At 39.4% G+C, this 19,835-nt stretch overlaps 1 protein-coding gene across 1 annotated transcript in view; it reads left to right on the top strand.

The window, feature by feature from the left end:
- srrm4 (serine/arginine repetitive matrix 4) overlaps nucleotides 1-19,835 on the top strand; it is a gene marked incomplete at both ends in the record, with an annotated part of 59,554 nt that overhangs the window by 36,421 nt on the left and 3,298 nt on the right. The window contains 7 exons of the mRNA XM_083912170.1: nucleotides 1,850-1,984; nucleotides 12,930-13,013; nucleotides 13,139-13,219; nucleotides 13,313-13,339; nucleotides 13,604-13,654; nucleotides 15,327-15,410; nucleotides 16,412-16,577. Coding sequence (XP_083768296.1) covers nucleotides 1,850-1,984; nucleotides 12,930-13,013; nucleotides 13,139-13,219; nucleotides 13,313-13,339; nucleotides 13,604-13,654; nucleotides 15,327-15,410; nucleotides 16,412-16,577 — 628 coding nt within the window. The remainder of the gene's footprint in view (nucleotides 1-1,849; nucleotides 1,985-12,929; nucleotides 13,014-13,138; nucleotides 13,220-13,312; nucleotides 13,340-13,603; nucleotides 13,655-15,326; nucleotides 15,411-16,411; nucleotides 16,578-19,835) is intronic.

The following is a 19,835-nucleotide window of genomic DNA, read 5'->3' as shown; positions in this document are numbered from 1 at the left end:
GTTTGCATAGTTGTAGCTAATGGTCATCCCCATGAAATCCTGGTGATTATGACATCATTTAGGGCAACAAATCAATTAGCAGGCGAGGCAAGGCCCCTTTATTTATAAAGCCATTCTCAGAGTGCTTAAAATCATAACCTAATCCATCTAGTTATTTTTGTTTATTAAGAATCTCTCAGTTGTTCCAGAAAATGTTTTACATCGCATTTTATCAATATTTTGATATCAGACTTTATATAATGCGACAGAGGATTTTTTTTCTTATTCTCCTAGTGGTAGGTCACTGATATTCATTCTCCACTGTAAAATTAATTGTGAATAAATGATCATTTTGTCATCTCAGGCAGTATAAATTACAAATAATGATCCAGAAAACAATATAAGCAGCCTTTTTTTTATTGACAACAACAGAAGGAGAACATCAGCCAAATCACCAGTCATCAGCCTCATGATCAAACTAATCATCCTTCCTGTGGTCATCTTTATCTCCCCTATCACCTTTCAAACACTCGACCATGTTGGAGCACCCAGTCTGCCGTTTTACATTATTAGTTCCCTGCCGGGGGCACTCCCTCTTATGCAGAGGAAAGCGAAGGTGAGGAAGATAGAAAGCGACGGCTCCTGCCTGCTCTTCGCTGGGGGAAGAGGCGGCAGCGGTGTTGACGGCCTAATCTCCGGCTCTGATTTTCTTCTCATTACAATCAGACGGGAGCCACTCGAAGAAGAGGAGAATGTGTAATTACTCTCAAATCTCCCATGACTAAAACAGAGAATAATAAGCAGGCCTAGAACTGTGTGCTCACATCTAATCATTCATCATTCGTTTATTTAGTCATTCGCTCAGCAGCCGCATTTGACTAGAAATGAACATTTTTGGGCGTTTCAGGTGGAAACGGGTGAATTAGTAAACACCTGACACCTGACTGGCAGCATTGTTTGGAAGCCAGAAATAATTGCCTCAGAAAATATGTTTGAAAATAAGGCTGCGTATGTAACATCTAGTTTAATTATTATTTTGCTTCTATGCCTGTGTTTATATCAGTACATATAAAAACAAGAGTAATGCACAGGAATTTGTGTGTATTCCACATATATGTATGAGGTGCTGTAGTAGAAGACAGCTAATCTCCATTTAGGCGGGCACGGCAGGTTGGTCGATGGGTCCCAAAACACAAGACTTCCACACGGGCGACCGGAGTTTGTGTCCCAGTGGCGCTGCCTGTGTCCTGGAAGTACTTAGCTAAACTACAACCTTTTTTTACTAATCCCCAAGTCGTTTTGATGCCTTACCCTAACCACCTAGTCACTTTTTGTTTCCTAAGCTTAACCATTGCGTTACACTTCCACTTACCATTACATGGCATTAAAATGAACGTCATATTTCGTAAGGTATCTTACGAACCTGTTGCCAAGAATACGCTGGTCAACATATCTTAATAATATGTTATACTAAAACTGTAGAAGCTCTGGTTTATCAGAAAAAGTTCAAGGAGAACTATCCTCATGACCATGCATCTCCCACGGCTGCATCTGCCCAGCACAAGATAGAAAACAGCATTTCTGAAAATGTCAAGGCAACTGAAGCATGTAAATACCTAGATTTTAATTGACACCTTGATTTTAATGGTAAATGGCTCACCTCCAATTTTCTCAGAGAATGGCTGGCAGGGCAAAATGGAGGGGAATAAAATAAATAATAAAATAAGGCAAACCAAGCATGCTAAATCCTCCTCACTTCTGTATAATGGGAGTGTTAACTGTGTGGACAACTAGAAAAATCACTTTTATAAGTTCTTATGAAGAGGAACAAGAGCAAACATTTAATTATTTTGTTTTGCCTTCTTCACAGCTTAGAGACAACAGCCTGCCAGCCGCTCAAAGCTGATGAGAGGAAATCGGCGGACACCAGGGTGGACACTGCGGACAGAAACGGCTGCATCAAAGGAAAAGGACGCAAACACCACAGTCATCGCAGGGCCAGGAGGTGAGTTAGTCTTTCACAAATGCCGAGCGGAGCACTTGAAAACCATCAAGGAGGGTTTTCTGATCTCAAAGAGCCTGTGAGAGCGAGAGTGGATTGTCGGTCAAAGCGAAACATTTCAGATGATGAACGGTTTATGTTGCTATTTTGTTTTTAGGGGGTGCTTTTGTAGATTTCAGTGCCGATGATAAAGCATTTTAACAGTACACCAAAAACTCCTTCAGGGCTCGACTCTCAGTGAGACAAATAGAGCTAATCTCTATATTCTGGTGGGGGGAATGTAAACAGTCTTATCAGGCCGGGCCCAGTGGAGAAATACAAACATGTTGTGAAGAACTCCACACTGTCATTCAAATGCTCTTTTCACCAGCACCTTAAACCAAAAGTCCCCTTCACAGGCCGAGAATAGTTTTCAGGCGTCTCTTTCTGAGGTAAGAAAAATCAATTCAGGAAGATTTTTTTCTTTTTTTATTAAAGAAACCTCTCAATTAATCTGACACCTTTAAAGCCTTTTACATTTGCACAGTAGGGAAGCAGCCAGTGATATGTAAAACCCGACCAAAGCCCCATCTGAGGTGTTAGAGGGACTCATAAACATGAATCCCTTCTCTTTGGATGAACTTTACCCGGTGGCTGCTTCTCTTTGTTTTTGAATTGAACAGCGAGCGCAAAGAGCACGCAGGCATGCAGACTGCTGATAATCTTTTTTTCTGGTTTGTGCGTGCAAGAAAAAGTCTGATAGAAAATGTGCTGCAAGAAAGTCTTATGATGTTTGTTATCCTTGAAACTGAGAGCTTTTGTGACTTGAAGTTACAGAGGACTTCAGTATATGGCAGTTAGATATACAAAGGTGTTTGAAACTAAAGTCCCTTTTACGCATGAACTGCAAGAAATTTTCTAGATATTACCTGGCATGTGAGAAGGCAAATATCCCAATCAGTAGGACTGGCCATCAAACGTTACCTTTACGTTTACCCTCCCAACTCCCAAGTGCAAAGACATTTTAATCTCTGAGTGAACATGTGTGAATAAAGCTGCTCATTCTTCAGTGTATTCACTTAGAGTGAATAGACATGTTGATGACGTTTCTATCACACTGTGGCCTACACTGGAGCACAGCAACTAGAAAAATGTCTAACTGGAAAGAGAAGGAGATTCACAAACTTTTCTCATAAGGACATTTTCCTGCTAAATGCTACACTAAAATATGTTTCTGAAAACACTTTATATTAGAAATAGGCAATACGGTTACAGAAAAGCGAGTCATATTTGATCAGCGCCGCCAAGTTTCAGTTTGATGGGACTTCAGAGCAGTTATTGACGTGGGTCAGAGACTAGCTTGGCTCTGGGTGTGGCGTGAACTAGCAGATGCCATTAGGAGCACACAGCTCCGGGAGCAGACAGGAACAGTTGGTGGAGGTAAAGATATGTGACTTTTTCACACATCATCCATCTTATTGTGCTGTCAGAATATAGTGACAGTTTCAGCAAATATGAAAAAAAAGTGTATTTTTTATAGAAAAATACAGACTTCAGCTTTAACACGACGAATGTCAGTTGGAACAAAATAATTATATCCTTCGTTCGACAGAGCAATATGCCAGGAAATGTGTCCCTGAACATATGTGTAAACCGACACAATGCTTTTTCAAAGCATGACTATTGTCAGGTTGAATGCAGCATAAAAATGCTTAACTCAAGCCAACATCCAGGTAGATACCCATTGAATATCATAATAATAATCGCAATAATAATTTAAATTTAAATGATTTTAATGAGCACTTTTCAAGCAAAAAACACAAAGTCCTATCCAGAGTTGGGAAAATTAAACATTAAAGCATTAAAAGCAGCAACATGAGGTAGAAAACAGTAATCATTAGTTCAAGAAAGAAAGACAAAGAAAACACACACACACACACACACACACACATACTAATGTTTAATACATACATTACTACAGGTCATCTCAGTAACTGGATTATTGTTTTGACCAATGAAACATGTGAAAATGGACATTTTTCAAGTTGCACAGTGAACTCAAATACATTATTGTTGTATCTGCAACCAAACAACACAACACAAGAGAAGTGAACATCAATACAGTGAGCCAGCCAGGTCAATCTTGTGTTCAGTCACCTCGGTAGCCTGCAGTATCCTACAACTCTATACTGCCTTGTGTGATATATAGTGTTTCACCATTCACTCTAAAGATATTGACTTCGGCTCCACCTCGGCGAGTCCTCCAATTTTCTGAATACTTATCTTTCCTAATAATCACAAAGATAATGTCTGTTAAATACAGTGTTACCCTCGTCGGAGAGATTGTAATCTTGTATGAGAGGATCTGATAATCAAAGAGTAATTGAATGACCAGCAGCGCCCATACATCCAGTCGGGATGGAGCTCCAGCAGCTACACAGAAGCATCGCCGGCTTAAAGCAATTATTAATGGATCAGCAAAGCAAAACCATAAAATGCATAAAAATATTATGTTTGTGTTAGTAAAAAGTGGCTGGATTTATTTCACAAAGTCTTTGTCTCAGTTGCTGCCTGACAAATTCTTCCTCTGTTGAGAAAAAACATCGGTTCTTTCGATTGTTATCTTGCTAATTGGCCGGCAGCAAAGCAACCCATGTTAATTATAACATGAAACCACAAGCCGTTGACACCAGCTTACTTCTAGAAGCGGTATGTTAACTACAGTGTTTTAGAAAGCAGTAGCTACCAAGCCAAAAAAAGCCATTAAAATGAACCACTTCCATTCAGTTCTGTTGTATCAGTGAAAATATTGAATTACCTGAGAACCCCACTAGAAATATAAGAAATCCACCTGATCACGGATGTACTAAACACATCAACTGCTTGACTCCAGCTGAGTGATGTATTTTTTATATAACCACATGCACATCTACATTAAAATGCAGTTACACGTATACATTTATGGTATTCGTGCAAGTTTGCTGCCGGGAAAAGGCAACATGCTCTTCCAGAAAATAGGTTGCATTCAGCATCTAGCATTCTCATCAGATGTCCCCTATATCCCTTTTTTATACACCATTGTTTCACACAATTGCCATTCCCAGTGTAGCTGACAATTGACTGCTCTCTCATTCTCCCTTTCATTCTCTCCACCTCATCAAAAGAAACTGTTTCTGCTGGCAAGAAAAAAATGCAAATGCTTGCCTTGTGCTCTCTTTCTACAAGGCCAGAATGGTAGAGGTGTTAATGAGTGACAAAGCGTTCTCATTACCAGGAGAGGGTACTTGGGCTTGGTCGGTCTAATCAGCCCTAATGCATTTCAGTTCCTAATGCTCCCAAACTGCCTACTACACCAAGCAGGGCCATTTATTATAGCGAGACAGGCACATAGTCTCCAGAGCTCTGTGGTCGCATATATCAAACAGAAGTGCACTCTGGATCAGTTCTGATCACACTTACCTGTTAGCGTAACCTGCTGTTTGTGCAACATAAAGGTACATTTCCTTGACTTTTTACATAAATGGCAAAGAATGACCCTAAAAATGCACATGATACAGATGCTATTTGCAGACATTTGAATGTTTTCTGCCCATGGTCTAATTCTGTGCGATGAAAATATAATCTCCAAGAGGATTTACCAATTTTTGTTATTAATGAGGAGAAAATTCATTTTTAAATAGTCACATTTCAAAGCTTGCTTTTATAGTAGCAGTTTATCTTGTGCCTTTCATTAGCCTGAAGCTTGCAGGGGGATTGCATTGAGCACGTGATTTAGTTTCCACACATTATTTACTTATTCAAGTACCAGTATCTGGCTAAAGATATAGGTGGCTCAGTTGGTAGAGCGAGTCGGCCAATGTCCGAAAAGTCGGCCCTGCCCTACTTGTGTCATGGTCGTTGAGTCTTTGGGCAAGACACTTCACCCACCTTGCCTCGTGTGAATGTGTATGACTGCTGTATGTTTGACGAGGGCTGATAGAAGCCACGCTTCCATCAGTCTGCCCAAGGGCAGCTGTGATTGCTATCGTAGTTTACCACCACCATGTATGTCTGTGTGAATGAATGGAACCTGGACTCTGTGAAGCACCTTGAGTACTGAGAAAGGCGCTTTATAAATTCAATCCATTGTTAAATGTTTTTCAGTGGAGAAGAAAAAAACTATGTGCTTCTGTTTCATGGGGGAATCCAAAAGAACATCATTGATTGTCACTTCTGCATATCCTTAAATAAAGCTGAAGCTTCCTCACACTTCCCCCTCGAAAAATTGGCTGACAAAATCTACATTGTCCGATAACATAACTGAAGTTGGTCATAGGCCATTGGCATGTTGCTGAAATACTTCCTTTCCGACAAACTCTTAGAACAACAAATAAGTTGATTGACTTCCTGGTGGCATGCAACCTATGACTGTAAGTAATTGTATTGCAATTCTTGGATTGACCCTCGCTGTCCACCGTTGCCACTGGCAGGGTACCAGTACCCAGAGGAGAATTTTGTGCTGACCGCAAAGAGAGTCTGCAAGTATGTGGTGGCACATTGCAGGAGTAGATCGATGTAGCTTTAAAAGAAAAATCGAAGGGCACAATGGAAGTATGCTTTAAGAGAACATTTACAGAGAAGGTGTGCTTCACAGATAAGGTTTTTTTTTTATAACAGCAACAAAAACACAATGAGCTGCAAAGTTTGTCAAGACATTGTATCGTATGCAGTTTTATGGACGGTTGAAAATGATTGTGGCTGTTAATCTTTGACAGGTTTACAGTGATTGGTGGAATTTAATTGTTAAGTGGGTTCATGTTTTCATAGGTGTGAACGAGGAGTTCGACCTCTCTATCTCAAATTGTACCTAGCGATTCACAAGTCTCTTTTTTTAAACACTTCTTTAAAATCACTATTTCTTCTTGTAGAGAAACGACTGAGCCAATGAGAGCCTTCGTACATTGAGCTGTACAAGAGTCCTAATGAAAACAATAGAAATATTCTGTTACTGAAATGATCTGATGCCTGGCTCAGGTTACACCCTCTGAATGAACAAATACATACAGAGAATAAATGGCATATAACCTTCGTTTATTATCTAGTTTTACAGTTGGTCATAACCAAAAAAGAACATAAATAAACTACTTCAAAGTATATTTCTTTCAGGGCTAAATTACACGGTATCGGATTAGAGCCACCTCGATACTGGTATTACTCTAACTTTAACTCTATAAAACAATATGGAGACATCTATGGATAAAATCAACAGAGCCATTGAGTGAATTTTCAGTATTGGTTAATCTGCCTTTGTTATGATTCATGATTTATTAAAACAAAACATCAAACAGATAGTGAAAAACACAGGTTCCTAAAGCCCATTGTGACCAACCAACAGTCAAAAAGTCATTAAACTTAAAAAGAAAAGAAAGAGAAAGACAGCCCTTGAATGTTTGGTGATTTTGCATGAAAAATGACCTAAACAGTTACAGATTCATTTAATGTAGTTCTATTAATCAACTTATTGCTTCAGCGCTAGACCGAATTAAAAAAACAGCTCCGAAACCAGAACAGCACTGAGCACTGAAGCCATTTCTTCAAAAGAAAGCTGCCAGACAAAAGAAATGTTTTTGCCGTTCTTCCCAATGAGGTTTTTGTCTGGTACTTGCGGAAATTGGCTGGGAAGATTCAAAGCTCAATTGTTTCTCCCTTGATGGAGGATCAAATAAAACAATGAGGGACTTGGCTTTGTAGCAGGTTGGAGTGCACAGTAACAATGAAACAGTAAATAAAGGAACTCGACGTTTTTCAGATGACATGTCACTTTGATTGTTGTGATAAACGCTAAGATAGCTGCCTTTTAGCCGCCATAAAGGCTCCTGTGACTGCTGGAACTGAGTAGACAGATGCATAATTCACCCCATCAGTTCAGTGTGCATGTACCCATAATATATCTCTCTGTCTTTATGAGTAAATGGGTGTGTTTGGGCATTAACTGCAGCGCGTCATGTCTTTATGCTCCTCTTCCTTATTTACTGCCCTCTAACGATCAGTTCTGGTTTAACCTCCGCCAGACACCCTTTCCAGTTTTTCCTATACAGCTTATTTTCAACCTCATTATCAAAGGTAAGGTGAGTTGCAGTCAAGAGCATCTTATTGCACATCTCTCCTTTACTCACCCTACATGCTCGCTCACTCCCACCTGTCCTTGCATCTCATGAAATTCACTTGAAAGGCTCATTCAATAAGCCTGTGGCGCTTCAAAGGCCCTCATCTCCTTTTTCCACATCAGTCATTTTCAGAGAGCAAATGAAGTGGACCGCTGGACAGCAATCAAGCTGTTCAACAGATGGAACCGGACAAGTTTTTCTTTGTAATGATGAGTTCATACTTCAAGAGAAGAACAGGTCAGCATCAGCATGTGTCTGTGCACGTGAAAATGCTGCACAGAGGTCCTGCTTACACAAGTGGCTCCATCAGTGAGGTCCGTTTGAGAACTAAATAAACTAAAGGTTTTTGTCATTGTTAGCTACAGTGGTCAGTAAAGCAACCTTCGTCTATGTTACATGGCTGATCATGACTTCACTCATGACTGTGACAGAACCAAAGAATGATCGACTTTATTAACTTGATACATTAAGGTGGGGATCATTGTAGGGGATGTTCATTCTTGGTTCTCCTGCAAGTACCCAAACTGAATGAAATGGTGACACTAATGCCAAATTCCTTTCAAAGTTGTCAGTTTGCTGCACTGTCCAAACTACACATCTTACTGTCTTGTGTCTGAAGTTTGTGTTTTGGTTTTCACACGACTTGCACTGACCGGCAACAAGGAGTCATCAACTACCAGATCTTTCACCAGGAGGAATCCCCCATGTGTGTGCCTGGTTTCCAAACTGGTGCACTTGTTCTGATATCTAATATTGCTGCAGATGGGTTTACAGTTGAAAGCCCTGTGCATTTGAAACTGACGCCCACAGGTGCCAAACACCAAAGGCCATGACAATGCAGCTGGCAGCAGTAGCTTGACCAGGAGCTGAGCTTTGCTTCGCTGCTTCGCCGGTCCTTGGGCAGCAGTGTGCACCCGGTGTCTTGTGCTCTCATTGGCTCTTGGAGTTCCCAACACTTCCTGATATTTAGCCTGCTAGATATCTGGAATGTGTCTGCGAGGCTCTGTGAAAAGTTCACACATCACGATTGAACTCCGAATGGGGACCACCGAGCCAATCCCGATTTGACTCTGATCTGGGGCTTTTGTCCGAGAGCTCCAAAAGTTGTCATCGAGCTAAAGTCGCAAAGTGGAAAATTGGCATAAGCTGCCGGAGTACATGTTTTTTAAACTAAAAACCCCTCTCAAACACCGTGCTTAACATACCTAGTTAGTCTAACAAGATTCACACGAAGGTTGAGTATCAAAATAACAAATTAAAAGTGTGTTCAGTTCAAGTGAGGGTCTAAGGGTCATTGTAAGAGAAAGCTTTTAGTTCATAGTTTTTTTTTACGCATATATGTATTGAAAAAACATGAAGAGAAAATATGCAATAACATAAGAAAAAATTGGGGTGAAAAAAACCCGAGGAACCCACATAACAATTAAATTAATGACAGCTGTACCCTGCCAGCAATGTACAAATGAATATAAATATTTTTTAAACATATAAAAGAGAGGGGAAAATAATCATCAAGAAATACTACAGATAAAAAAACAAAACAAAAAACAAGGAAAAAAAATAGAATGAAGGACATAGTGCTGTACTCTATTAATCAAAATGGTTTTTTTTAAGATCAGAAGTGAGGAGTGACTGCAAAGTGACGCAGAGCAAAGCCGTTCCATATAACTGGGCCTCTGTACCTGATTAAAAACTGACGAAAAGATGTAGAAGATGAACAGATTTGCTGTGATAACAGCGTATCTGAGACCTTGTTACAAAGAAACTATGAAAGGAAAGTGAATTATGTAACATTTGTGTTGTGCTGTACACTGTGTTTGTTTGTTTGTTTGTTTCATAAACAGAAAGAAAGGAAAACAGGATAAGAGACAATCCTGCATGCCTCAGAGTCCAATAAGAATGCAGAACTCCTATTCCAAGGCTAAATAGGAAGCATTCACTGACATAACTACTGAAGTTATGTGAGGGGGCCTGGCAGTGGATGGGATCTATCACAGATCTTTCTCCCCCTCTGAGTGAGGCCCATGTTGTCATCAGCCTCGACTTCAGTTAAACTCACTGGCATGGTTTCTGTTTTGTACTTTATACCAGCCTCAATAGGATTTCATCATGCTGTTGTGATGGGATCATCTTTGGCTCACAGATAATCTTGCTTGTGTGTGTTGTGAGAGGGGACTCAGGATGCATTTATGTGCAGTTATATGATGCCAGCGATGATGAGTCATGTGGATTATTTTTACCCCACCCCTCCTGTTAGGGTTATCTAACGGCAAAGAATTAAGGGTAAAAGAAAACAAACTTTTATAGTCAGAGTTTCACAGTTGGCATGAAATGCACAGAGAAAAGCAACACTTGTGCTGTGATATCACATAATGAAAGTAGGCAAAGAACTTCTCCCAGTACAATCATGTATTCATTTTGAAAGTTAAAGTTTCTTCTTGTCAGACGAGTTAGTTGTATGGTAAGGATGTCTTCTTACCTTTTCTTAGCTGACAGTTTCGGCTATACTCCAGCCTTCCTCAGAGCTGCTGTTTTCTTCCGGGTATGAAGTGTTTTATGAAAACAGCTGACCGAGCTGGGAAACTTAAAAATAAAGTTCTGTGACCCGTTCGTGTCTGTTCCTCGCATTGGTGCCGCTGGCAGAGAATGGCCGTTCTCTCATGTATAAATGTTGTTGTTTGTCACCGCTTTGAATGGTCACTCATAAGTTAGTGATTTAAAACTGAACATTACTCTAAAGTAGAGCCAGGTATTATTGGCCGATATTGGCCTATCACAGTATCAATCGGTGGTGGCGCATATGTTTTCTGATATGTGCTGATATGAACACATTTTTACACAACATATAATGCACAAAACAGTGCTTGGTGTTAAGCTATTATTTTTATTTATTCTTTATTTAAATGGTCAACACTTGACTGATACTCAACATGATGTTTATTTAGCTATTATTTCATTATTTCTAGAATTTGTATAGTGTATAATAATGTTAAATATTCTTTAATTAAGTTATTTGTCTTTCTGAGTCATATCTGTGCAAAAATGTACTATATCAACCCATCATTGAATTGTTCCCCTCTAAAACCGGTATCGGCCTACAAAAATCCAATATGGGTCGGGCCTATACACTCAGATATGATCATTGTAAGAGTGAAAAGACAAAAAAATGTTCCCACTTTCCCAGAATTACTAGCAGAAATATCAGTTGCCAAAGAACCTTGAACAAAACAACTTACAGGAAATGAGGGGGGTGTCAGATGTTCAGATAACTTCCCAAAGGTCACCGTGGCGTGGCGTGAACAGTGTCTGGGACCTGCCAGGTCAATATTTTGGCTTGAATAATTAGAAACTGAGATAAGAGCATGTGACATCGATACATATTTGGAGTTTGTTTGTTGAAGACTGTGAAAACCAGAGTGTAATGTACAGCTCTCGAGATTTGATTAAAGTCCATCAGTGTGTGCATCTCTATTTGTCTCTGATTGTAATTGATTTTGCAACAACAGGCCCAACTACAAAATCAGGATGGTGCTGTTCAGGTTGCAATTTCCTCTGGAGGCGAGGGTTTGAATCCCTCTTCAGACAAACTTATTTTCTAAGTGTCTACATTTCATACTGTTTATATTGTATCGTAGCGCCTTCATGGCTGGGCAATATATTGACCTTTTATCGATATTGTTATATGAGATTAGATATTTTATTCGATTTTAGACATTGTAATATGACACAAAGTTTGTTTTTTCCTGGTTTTAAAGGCTGCACGGGAAAGTGCCAATAGTCAATCCTACAAATAGTTGCAATATAGATTTTGAGGTATTTGGTAAACAAATTGTGATGTTTGATTTTCTCCACATCACCAAGCCCTACTAACCCTTATTTTAAATTCCACCTTACATTTATTCTATACTGTTTATTAGATGTATTGCTTTTTGTACCTCTTATATGCTAAACTGCATTACATTGTCTTAGTTTTTACGCTCAGTGCAATGACAGTAAGGATGAATCTAATTCGTATTTCATGTTAAAGGAGCCGTGCCCGCAAATTATGAAATACTGACTTTTAGTGGTGTCTAGCCTTAGAGATACAGTAGTTTGGGTTTTATTTGCCCAGGTATATGATTGACAATACTATATTACTATACGGTGTGAATAAGTGAATTGAATTTAGTTTATGGTGCTCACAGCATTGTCATTTCTCGATTCTTTGAGCACCACCGAAGAAACTCAACCTTTTTACCAGACAAGCATGACAGAATTGAATGTAATTAAGTAAATTAATGTAATTATGTAAATTTAAAATTGTCTAAAAAATGTGTGCATGGTGACAACACATGGTTAACGTCATGAAAAGATTGTGTTTAACGTTAATGAAAAGACAAATGTGAATTGCAGTTTTGCACTGGGATTAGAACTCTGCTGCATGAAAGTCAGACGAGCTGCACCCTTACTCTCCACCTCACTTAGAAAAGGGCACATCACTTCCGGCGTCGGTACTGATTGTTTGCATTAGATGTACATTGTGAGTGCAGACCAGTGCGAATGGACACACTTCAAAGGAATACTGGGCTGGATGGAAATTACATTCACCTCCATTTTATTAAAGTGGAAGCAGAAATCTCCAAAAGACTAATACGACTAGATCTAGCTGCATGTCTAGATGATACTAGAAGTAAGTGAGAATATACATTAACACTCACACTCAATTTCCAAAAGTCCAGATATTGGGATTCAGAAGCTGTAAGTCTTGCTTTCCTTATCGCATTTCATATCCTGCAACTGTAATGTATACAGAAGCGTCCCCTCTGCTCTGTCTCCGCTTGCAGCCCCTCCTTTGATGAGGAACTCTCCCCTCGGCTCAAAGGGAAGAAGAAGAAGAGAAAGTCTCAACGGAAGAGGAAAAGAAAAAGGTCAGTTCCCCCAAAATGAGATGACTCTGCAGTGAGGTGTTTCCTGAAATAAATAAACTGAGAGGAGTGCAGGAGGATGCTTGCGTACTCTCAACAGTTCATGTTTATTTTTCCTCCGGCTTTAGGTCTCCTTCCTACAGCCTGTCGCCACTGAGGAAGAAGAAAAAGAAGAAGAAGAAGAGCTCCAAGAAAAGCAAGCGGCATAGGTATTTCTTGCTTACTATGACAATATTTTGAAAATGGTATGACATTTATTTTTAAGTGACTGAAATCTTCTTTTTTTGTTTACCTTATTCCAGGTATACCTCCAAAAAGTCAAAACACAGGTACGTGCAGATTTTTCGCAAGATTTTGTGCAGCATTTTAGCAAGTCTTGTCATGTTTTCGTCTGTAATTTCTAATGGTTAAAATGTTTAACTAAAAAGGAAACTGTATACCTTTCATTTAACGTCTGCTTTCTGAAGATTGGTGGATGGCTTGAACTTAAAAGCCCTTAATTCCCTGTATGTGTCAGTAAGAAAGCAGGCTATAAGCGCAGGCTTTGTCTTAATACGCCTCGCTCATGGTTCTGTTTTCTTTCATCCCACCAGCTCTTCAAGTTTAAAACATAAGAGGAAGGATGAGCGCAAGCACAAGAAAAGGTCAGTCTCTGATTGCTGCATCAGAATCGTGTACTCTCCAAATCCTACACAACTTTTTTGACCCACCTTTCACTTCCTCCTCCTCCTCCTCCTCCTCCTCCTCCTCCTCCCCTATGGTAAGCCCATCCACCCTTTTTCACAACATCCATTGCTGAGGAAAGAAGAGAGAGCATCCTCCAAAGAGCTCTCATGTAAAGGCAAAACGGGTGAATACAGAAACGTGCAGGCTTTTATTTTTCTGTGCAAAGTGTTTAAAAAAAAACCTTGTGAAAGAGGAAAAAACGATTGAAAAGCTTAAGCCACAAAGAGAGGGACAAAACAGGGTGATAGGGGGTAAGAGAAACCAATTTCATGCTGTGAACATTTTATAATTCGACTCTGGATGAGCGGGCCGTTGTTTGTAAGCAGAGAGCAGTTGCTGCTTACTTCAACAGAAATCACAGCTCTCCAGCTCACTTCAACTCTCTCCTCTTCTTGCCTTCGCTGTTCCTTTATACTCTCTCCCTCTCTGATGTGCTCTCCTAGTTTTCAAACACTGTTCATGTACATCACAGAAAGCCAGATCCACACATTTGGCAATGCAACAAATTTACATACAGTATGTGCTCTACAGGGCTGCAACTAGGGATCATTTTAATTGTTGATTCATTTATTCATAGAATAGTAGTTATATATCTACTCTCCGGAGTCATAGATTAATTGATTTAAGGAAAATTCTAGTTTATTACAGCTGTTGTACATCTTATTTTCCTGTTGCAACAATCTGTACAGCTGATCCAGTCTCATCCAAACTTCTTCAAAATCTTAGTCTCGGGTTCATCAGAGTTGTGACAAAAGTTTGAATTGGCCGCAGAAGATTTTCAGATGTAAAATCGTGCGTTTTTAAGTTTGGTTCAGCTTTGACGTACCGTACAAACAAACAATTTTCATGTGCACTGAAGGTTTTTTTTACAGACATTTTGGATCGGTTGCCTTTCGTTTTACCTTTAATAAAGAGGTTGAGATCATCTTTTTTGACTGTTGGCTTGTTCACAACCTGTCCGAGCTTTTCACTGCACTTTTCTTGCACTGTTGAAATGGACTTGCATTTATATAGTGTCCTACTTTTCGGCCCACTCAAAGCGTTTTAGGCTACATGCCACATTCACCCATTCACACGCACATTCATACACTGATGGCAGAGCCCTGCCAGGGGCCACCTGCTCACCGGCAGGTTCATCAGGATTGAATGTTATTCTCATTCACACACGGATGGCACAGCCTTCAGGACCTTCAGTATCTTGCCCAAGGACATTTCAATGCCGAGGAACCGCTGATCTTCCAACTGGACGACCCGCTCCACCTCCTGAACTGCCCTTGAACTTTCTAGTCGTGTTATTTCAGTGTTCCCTGCACAGCTAGCTGCAGTTTATAATGCCTACACTTTACACAAAACGAAAAGAGTATGTGGACGACTAAACTAAACTAAACTAAACTAAACTACACATGTAATTTACACTGGGAGAGAACAGATAGAAGCAAATCTTCACAAATGAGAAACTGGAATTTCTACTTCAATAACAAACGATTAACAGATGACTAAAAATGTTGTCAAGTACATTGTTTATTGATTGATCATCGTGCTCTCAGCTCCTCATCCACTTGTGTCTTCTCTCCTCATCACCTCCTCCAGTTCACGGACTCACTCGCGGCGTAGGCGGCGCTATCGGAGGTCAGAGTCGGACAGTTCTTCTTACCAATCTTCCACAGAGGACAGGTAGGAACCCATCCTCCCCCTCCTCACCTCCGCGTACTCCCTCCATTTATCTTATCAGCTCGAGGTGTCTGCCGAGTTGCTGGTCACACCACAGCGATGACTGATAAAGCAGAGGTGACTTCCTGATCCCAGGCACGACCAGCCCTTATCACAGCTTCACAGGAAGTGGCTCCATATTCACTCCACAGATCGATGCTCTCAATTATAATGACAGATTGCAAAATCTTGAAAGATGAAGGATGCTTTTTTTCACAGGTTTTATGGATTATACTGAACAGGGTTGACAGGCATCATGATCTCCAGAAGCTTGTGGACTAACTGGACACTTCCACTGGTGATAATTAACCATTAGATAATCATTAATCACCACTGCATTTAGAGGTTTAGAGTCAGAACGGCATCCTTAGCAACAGCTCAATTAGTGAAACGAAGACGTGAATAAGTAAGATTCACTTCAGTTTGAAGTTAAACTGATGTCCAATTTTCAAACAAATATTTTTAAATAACTGTGTTTGAATCTGTCTGGAGCTCTTTATCAGTGACTCATCTTTGCTGGGAGTTTCATTGGGATTTTAAGGAATTACAATCTAAAATCAAGATATACTGAGCGGTAAACCATCCAGCTGGAAATCAACCCCTCTGTGAAACCTCTGTGAGGTTGTGAAATAGATTTAAATGAAATGAGATAAATAACCCTACACTACAGATGAACAGATTAAATACAAAGATTTGGAAGCAAAATTACTCTTAATTGTTCTTAAATGAATAGTTCAAAATGATCATCAAAAGTGATGAAATTTACATCATAAAAGCTCAAGTGTGTTGTGTGTTTGTGTCCGGGGCGATGGCCAAACTATCTCCGACTGATGGTGGTATATATGTGATATGTACCATAATCATAGAATTAATCATTTTCTATGATTACATAATCGGTTACAGTTCATTTTTCAAGATTGCCAGTCATGAAAACATTTTTTTCAAACAAGCATTTTCCCCCACAGACACCACCTGCAGAAATCTGTGGTACATCAGGCATTAGGAGACCTGGCAGCTGTAGTGGAGGAAACCAATGGAGTGCTTGACCACACGGACATGAAGTGGAGACCTGCAACCAAATCAGTGTGTAAAACGGCTCCAAAATATCGCTCCATCCTCTCAACTGCCACCGTAAGTACACTTTAGGACTCTAAGGGTGCTGCCACTGGTTCAGTTTGATTCCTCAGTTATAGCCATGTCAAACAGCTTATCGTCACTCTAAATGAAATGTCTAAAGTGAGGCAGTTGGGTTTAGAAAATCTTCTTTAGCTCATTTGAGTTTCACATCCTGGAATTGTTCTTCTTCTATGTCTAAACCCATTTAGCTGTCCTCTAACGGATCAACAACAACCAAATCCAGAAATAACACATGGCTGAGCTGACTGAGCTCATTTTATGAATTCTTTATTTTGCAGTAATTGTGTCAGTTCTTGTTTTTCTGTTTAAAACTAACACCATCAAGTATTTTGTATAGAAGCCTCCCCATAATCATACAATGATGCTGTCAGAAAATGACACCTTCTCGATGTGAATACAGTGTTTTAAAGCTTTATTTTCCTCCTGTCGAGTTAAAAAGTGTCAAATAAAAATGAAAACACAATAACACATTTTATTTTCAGGAGCTTTGTCTCACTGCACATTTATTATTCAAAAGTTTGTGTTCAGTGCAGATACTTTAATCATTTATTTTAACAAACTTACCACAATACACATAAACAATACAATCAGACAAATACAACTGATACACACCACAAATGAATGAGCATAACATCCAGTTAAAATGCAATAAAAGAGAAAATAGGTGCTATCTAAACGAGTACTAAGTGTTGTGTTATGTGTAATATTTTACTGTAGATTTGTAGTCGACTCCTGCAGGATGTAACAAGGCCTGTAGTCTAGTTTAAGACCTGTCTGTGGTTAGATCTGTGTCAGACGCTGGAGCCAAAGTGTGTCGCTGCACAGGAACTGAAGCATTTTTTATTCATAATGAACAAAAATGAAAAAAAAAAAAACATTGTTACTGCAAGCAGCAGGAAGGAAGCACTTGTTTAGTGTTCATACCAAGGCAACTCAATGTGCTTTACATAAAGACATAAAGACAAAACATTTTTTTTAAAACAGCATAAAAACAAAAAACAGATCTGCTGGTAGTTTGTTCCAGTTGTGTGCAGCATAACAGCTAAATGCTGCTTCACCAAGTCTAGTTTGAACTCTGTGCTCCACTATCTGACCCTGAGTCTGTAGATGTCCACTGGGCTTATACTCTACTTACATGTCATTCATGTATTCTGGACCAAAACCATTCACTGATGTGTAATAATCTGGGTGGGACTGGTGTGAAGCAGGAGATTACGATAAAGAATGATCGCTTGGAAGGATTATAAAGCTTGGAATTGTTATTTTCTTCTTTTCAACTTTTCCCACAGAATTGTATTTACACAGTTGTACTGAACTAATGAAACCCTCCTGCTGTTATGAGAGTGTTTTTTCTAAATATTGTATGTGTGTGACGTCTAAACACTTTCCTTTTCACTTCGGCCCTTCTCAGTCCCTTCTGGTCATTGCATCTGTTATATAGTATTTGACTTCCAGCAGGCAGTTTCGGTCATTCGGATTGCAGATCTGACCTGCAGCTGAAAGGAAACTAGCAGAAAGCAAACACCTTTCAACTGTAAATGACAGCTTCTAGACGACACACTTGGAAATTTAAAACTCTTTCTTTTTCTAAAGTGATGTTCTCCCAAAGGGCCTCACTAAATGTTTAATGCCCTTAGACCCATTGTCTCATGCTTATTGGGGCATGAAATATATTGAGTTTCTCTCCAGCAATCATTAAATTATGCTAATTGCAGAGACAAATGTTTTTAATTACACACCACAGGGTTTTTTAATTGAAATTCAATACATGAATCCATATATTGAATCAAGCCTTGCATTCAATATCTCAAAGTCTTTCCAAGAGGACTTTACAGTTGGATGCTGAGCGGTAGATTCACATTACCCTGTTAATCGGTGGCGTTTGCATTTATTTGCGGGTGAATAAAAGCACCTCATTTTAAAAGTATTGCAGAATGATCTTTGCTTAATATTTCCCAAGAAGCAATCCGTAAAGGGAAAAGGTAGGTATGACCGGACAGAAAAAAAACTCAAAAAATATAAATAATCAACATGAATGTGGTTGATTTTAAAGTATGTCAGCCTTTCCTGTGAGTATAAGTGATGCATTTCTTTTGTGGTAGACGCATAGTGGCAACAGAAGAAAAAGGAAAGCTCAAAAGATCCATTTGAAATGTTTATTTTGAAGGCAACCTTGTCAAAATATCTCTAAGTGACAGTGAAGAATGTCTCTGATTCAAATGTGTCTTTCTGTAAGTGAAATCTTTTACTCCTGAGTACGATGCGAGTGCTAAAGAGGATGGTAGAAGATGTGTTTAAATTTCCCTCAGGGCTGGTCTGTTGTGTTGACTTTAGTCTAGATAATGTGAAAACCCTCGGGAGGACAGACTGGATAAACCTCTGAGTATCTCGTAATCGATAAATAAGTAAAGAGAGATCATGACTCTTTAGTATAATAGTAGTAACTATGATCCTTGGAGAGTCAGTATCTGTCTCGCCTGTGGACGTCTGCATTTAAAGTTTCAGTGTGCAGTAGTTGTACTCGCATACAAGCACACTTTATTCAAGTATTCTGGGACTTTTTTGTCCCCGAAAAACAAAAACAATGTACCATCAAGGAAAGAAAAAGGAACATGCCAATGTAATTCTAACTGGCTCTGGGTTTGAAGAGAGGGTTATTGTCTTTTTCTTGCAATTTACGACTCTAATGATGCACTTATGTTGCCCGCTCTTCCCTTTTTCTTACACCTTACCTACTTAAGGAGGAAATCTTGATTGGTAAGTCGATGCTATCCGCAGATTTAGGGATTTACTTGTAGGTCGGTGCAGGCTAATTATTTACTTCTTACAGGAGAAAGAGCACAGTCATCTGTCCCATTCTGAGGGCTTTCTTAGTTAGACTGATGGGATCTCTCTTTGTCTGCAATCCTTTTCATTTCTACATAAAACCCATTTTGTGATGTTTGTTCAATGTTCTTTAAATGAGGCTTTTCAATGGGGCTATTGTTTACTCTTTTTCTCTTCACTCGAGTTAGAGCCGGTAGATCTTTCCACACATAGTTTTTATTTCTTCCCTGCTCTTTTGTTCTTCCTTTTCATATAATTGTTTTAGTTCAGACTTTATCGCAATTAGTTTCTTGTTGATTTCCTTGCCTTTAGTTGAGTTTCAGACTTTTCTTTTGGGGTTAATCGCATGCTTCAAAATTTGCATGATGTCTTTATCTTTTCTGTCTCGAGAAAGAAAAAAGAAAAAGAAATCACTTCTCTGTGTTT

Source organism: Echiichthys vipera (genome assembly GCF_963691815.1).
Source record: "Echiichthys vipera genome assembly, chromosome: 4".
NCBI classification, from domain to species: Eukaryota; Metazoa; Chordata; class Actinopteri; order Perciformes; family Trachinidae; genus Echiichthys; species Echiichthys vipera.
The sequence above is the reverse complement of the archived record's forward strand: the minus strand, read 5'-3'. Positions and strand labels throughout refer to the sequence as shown.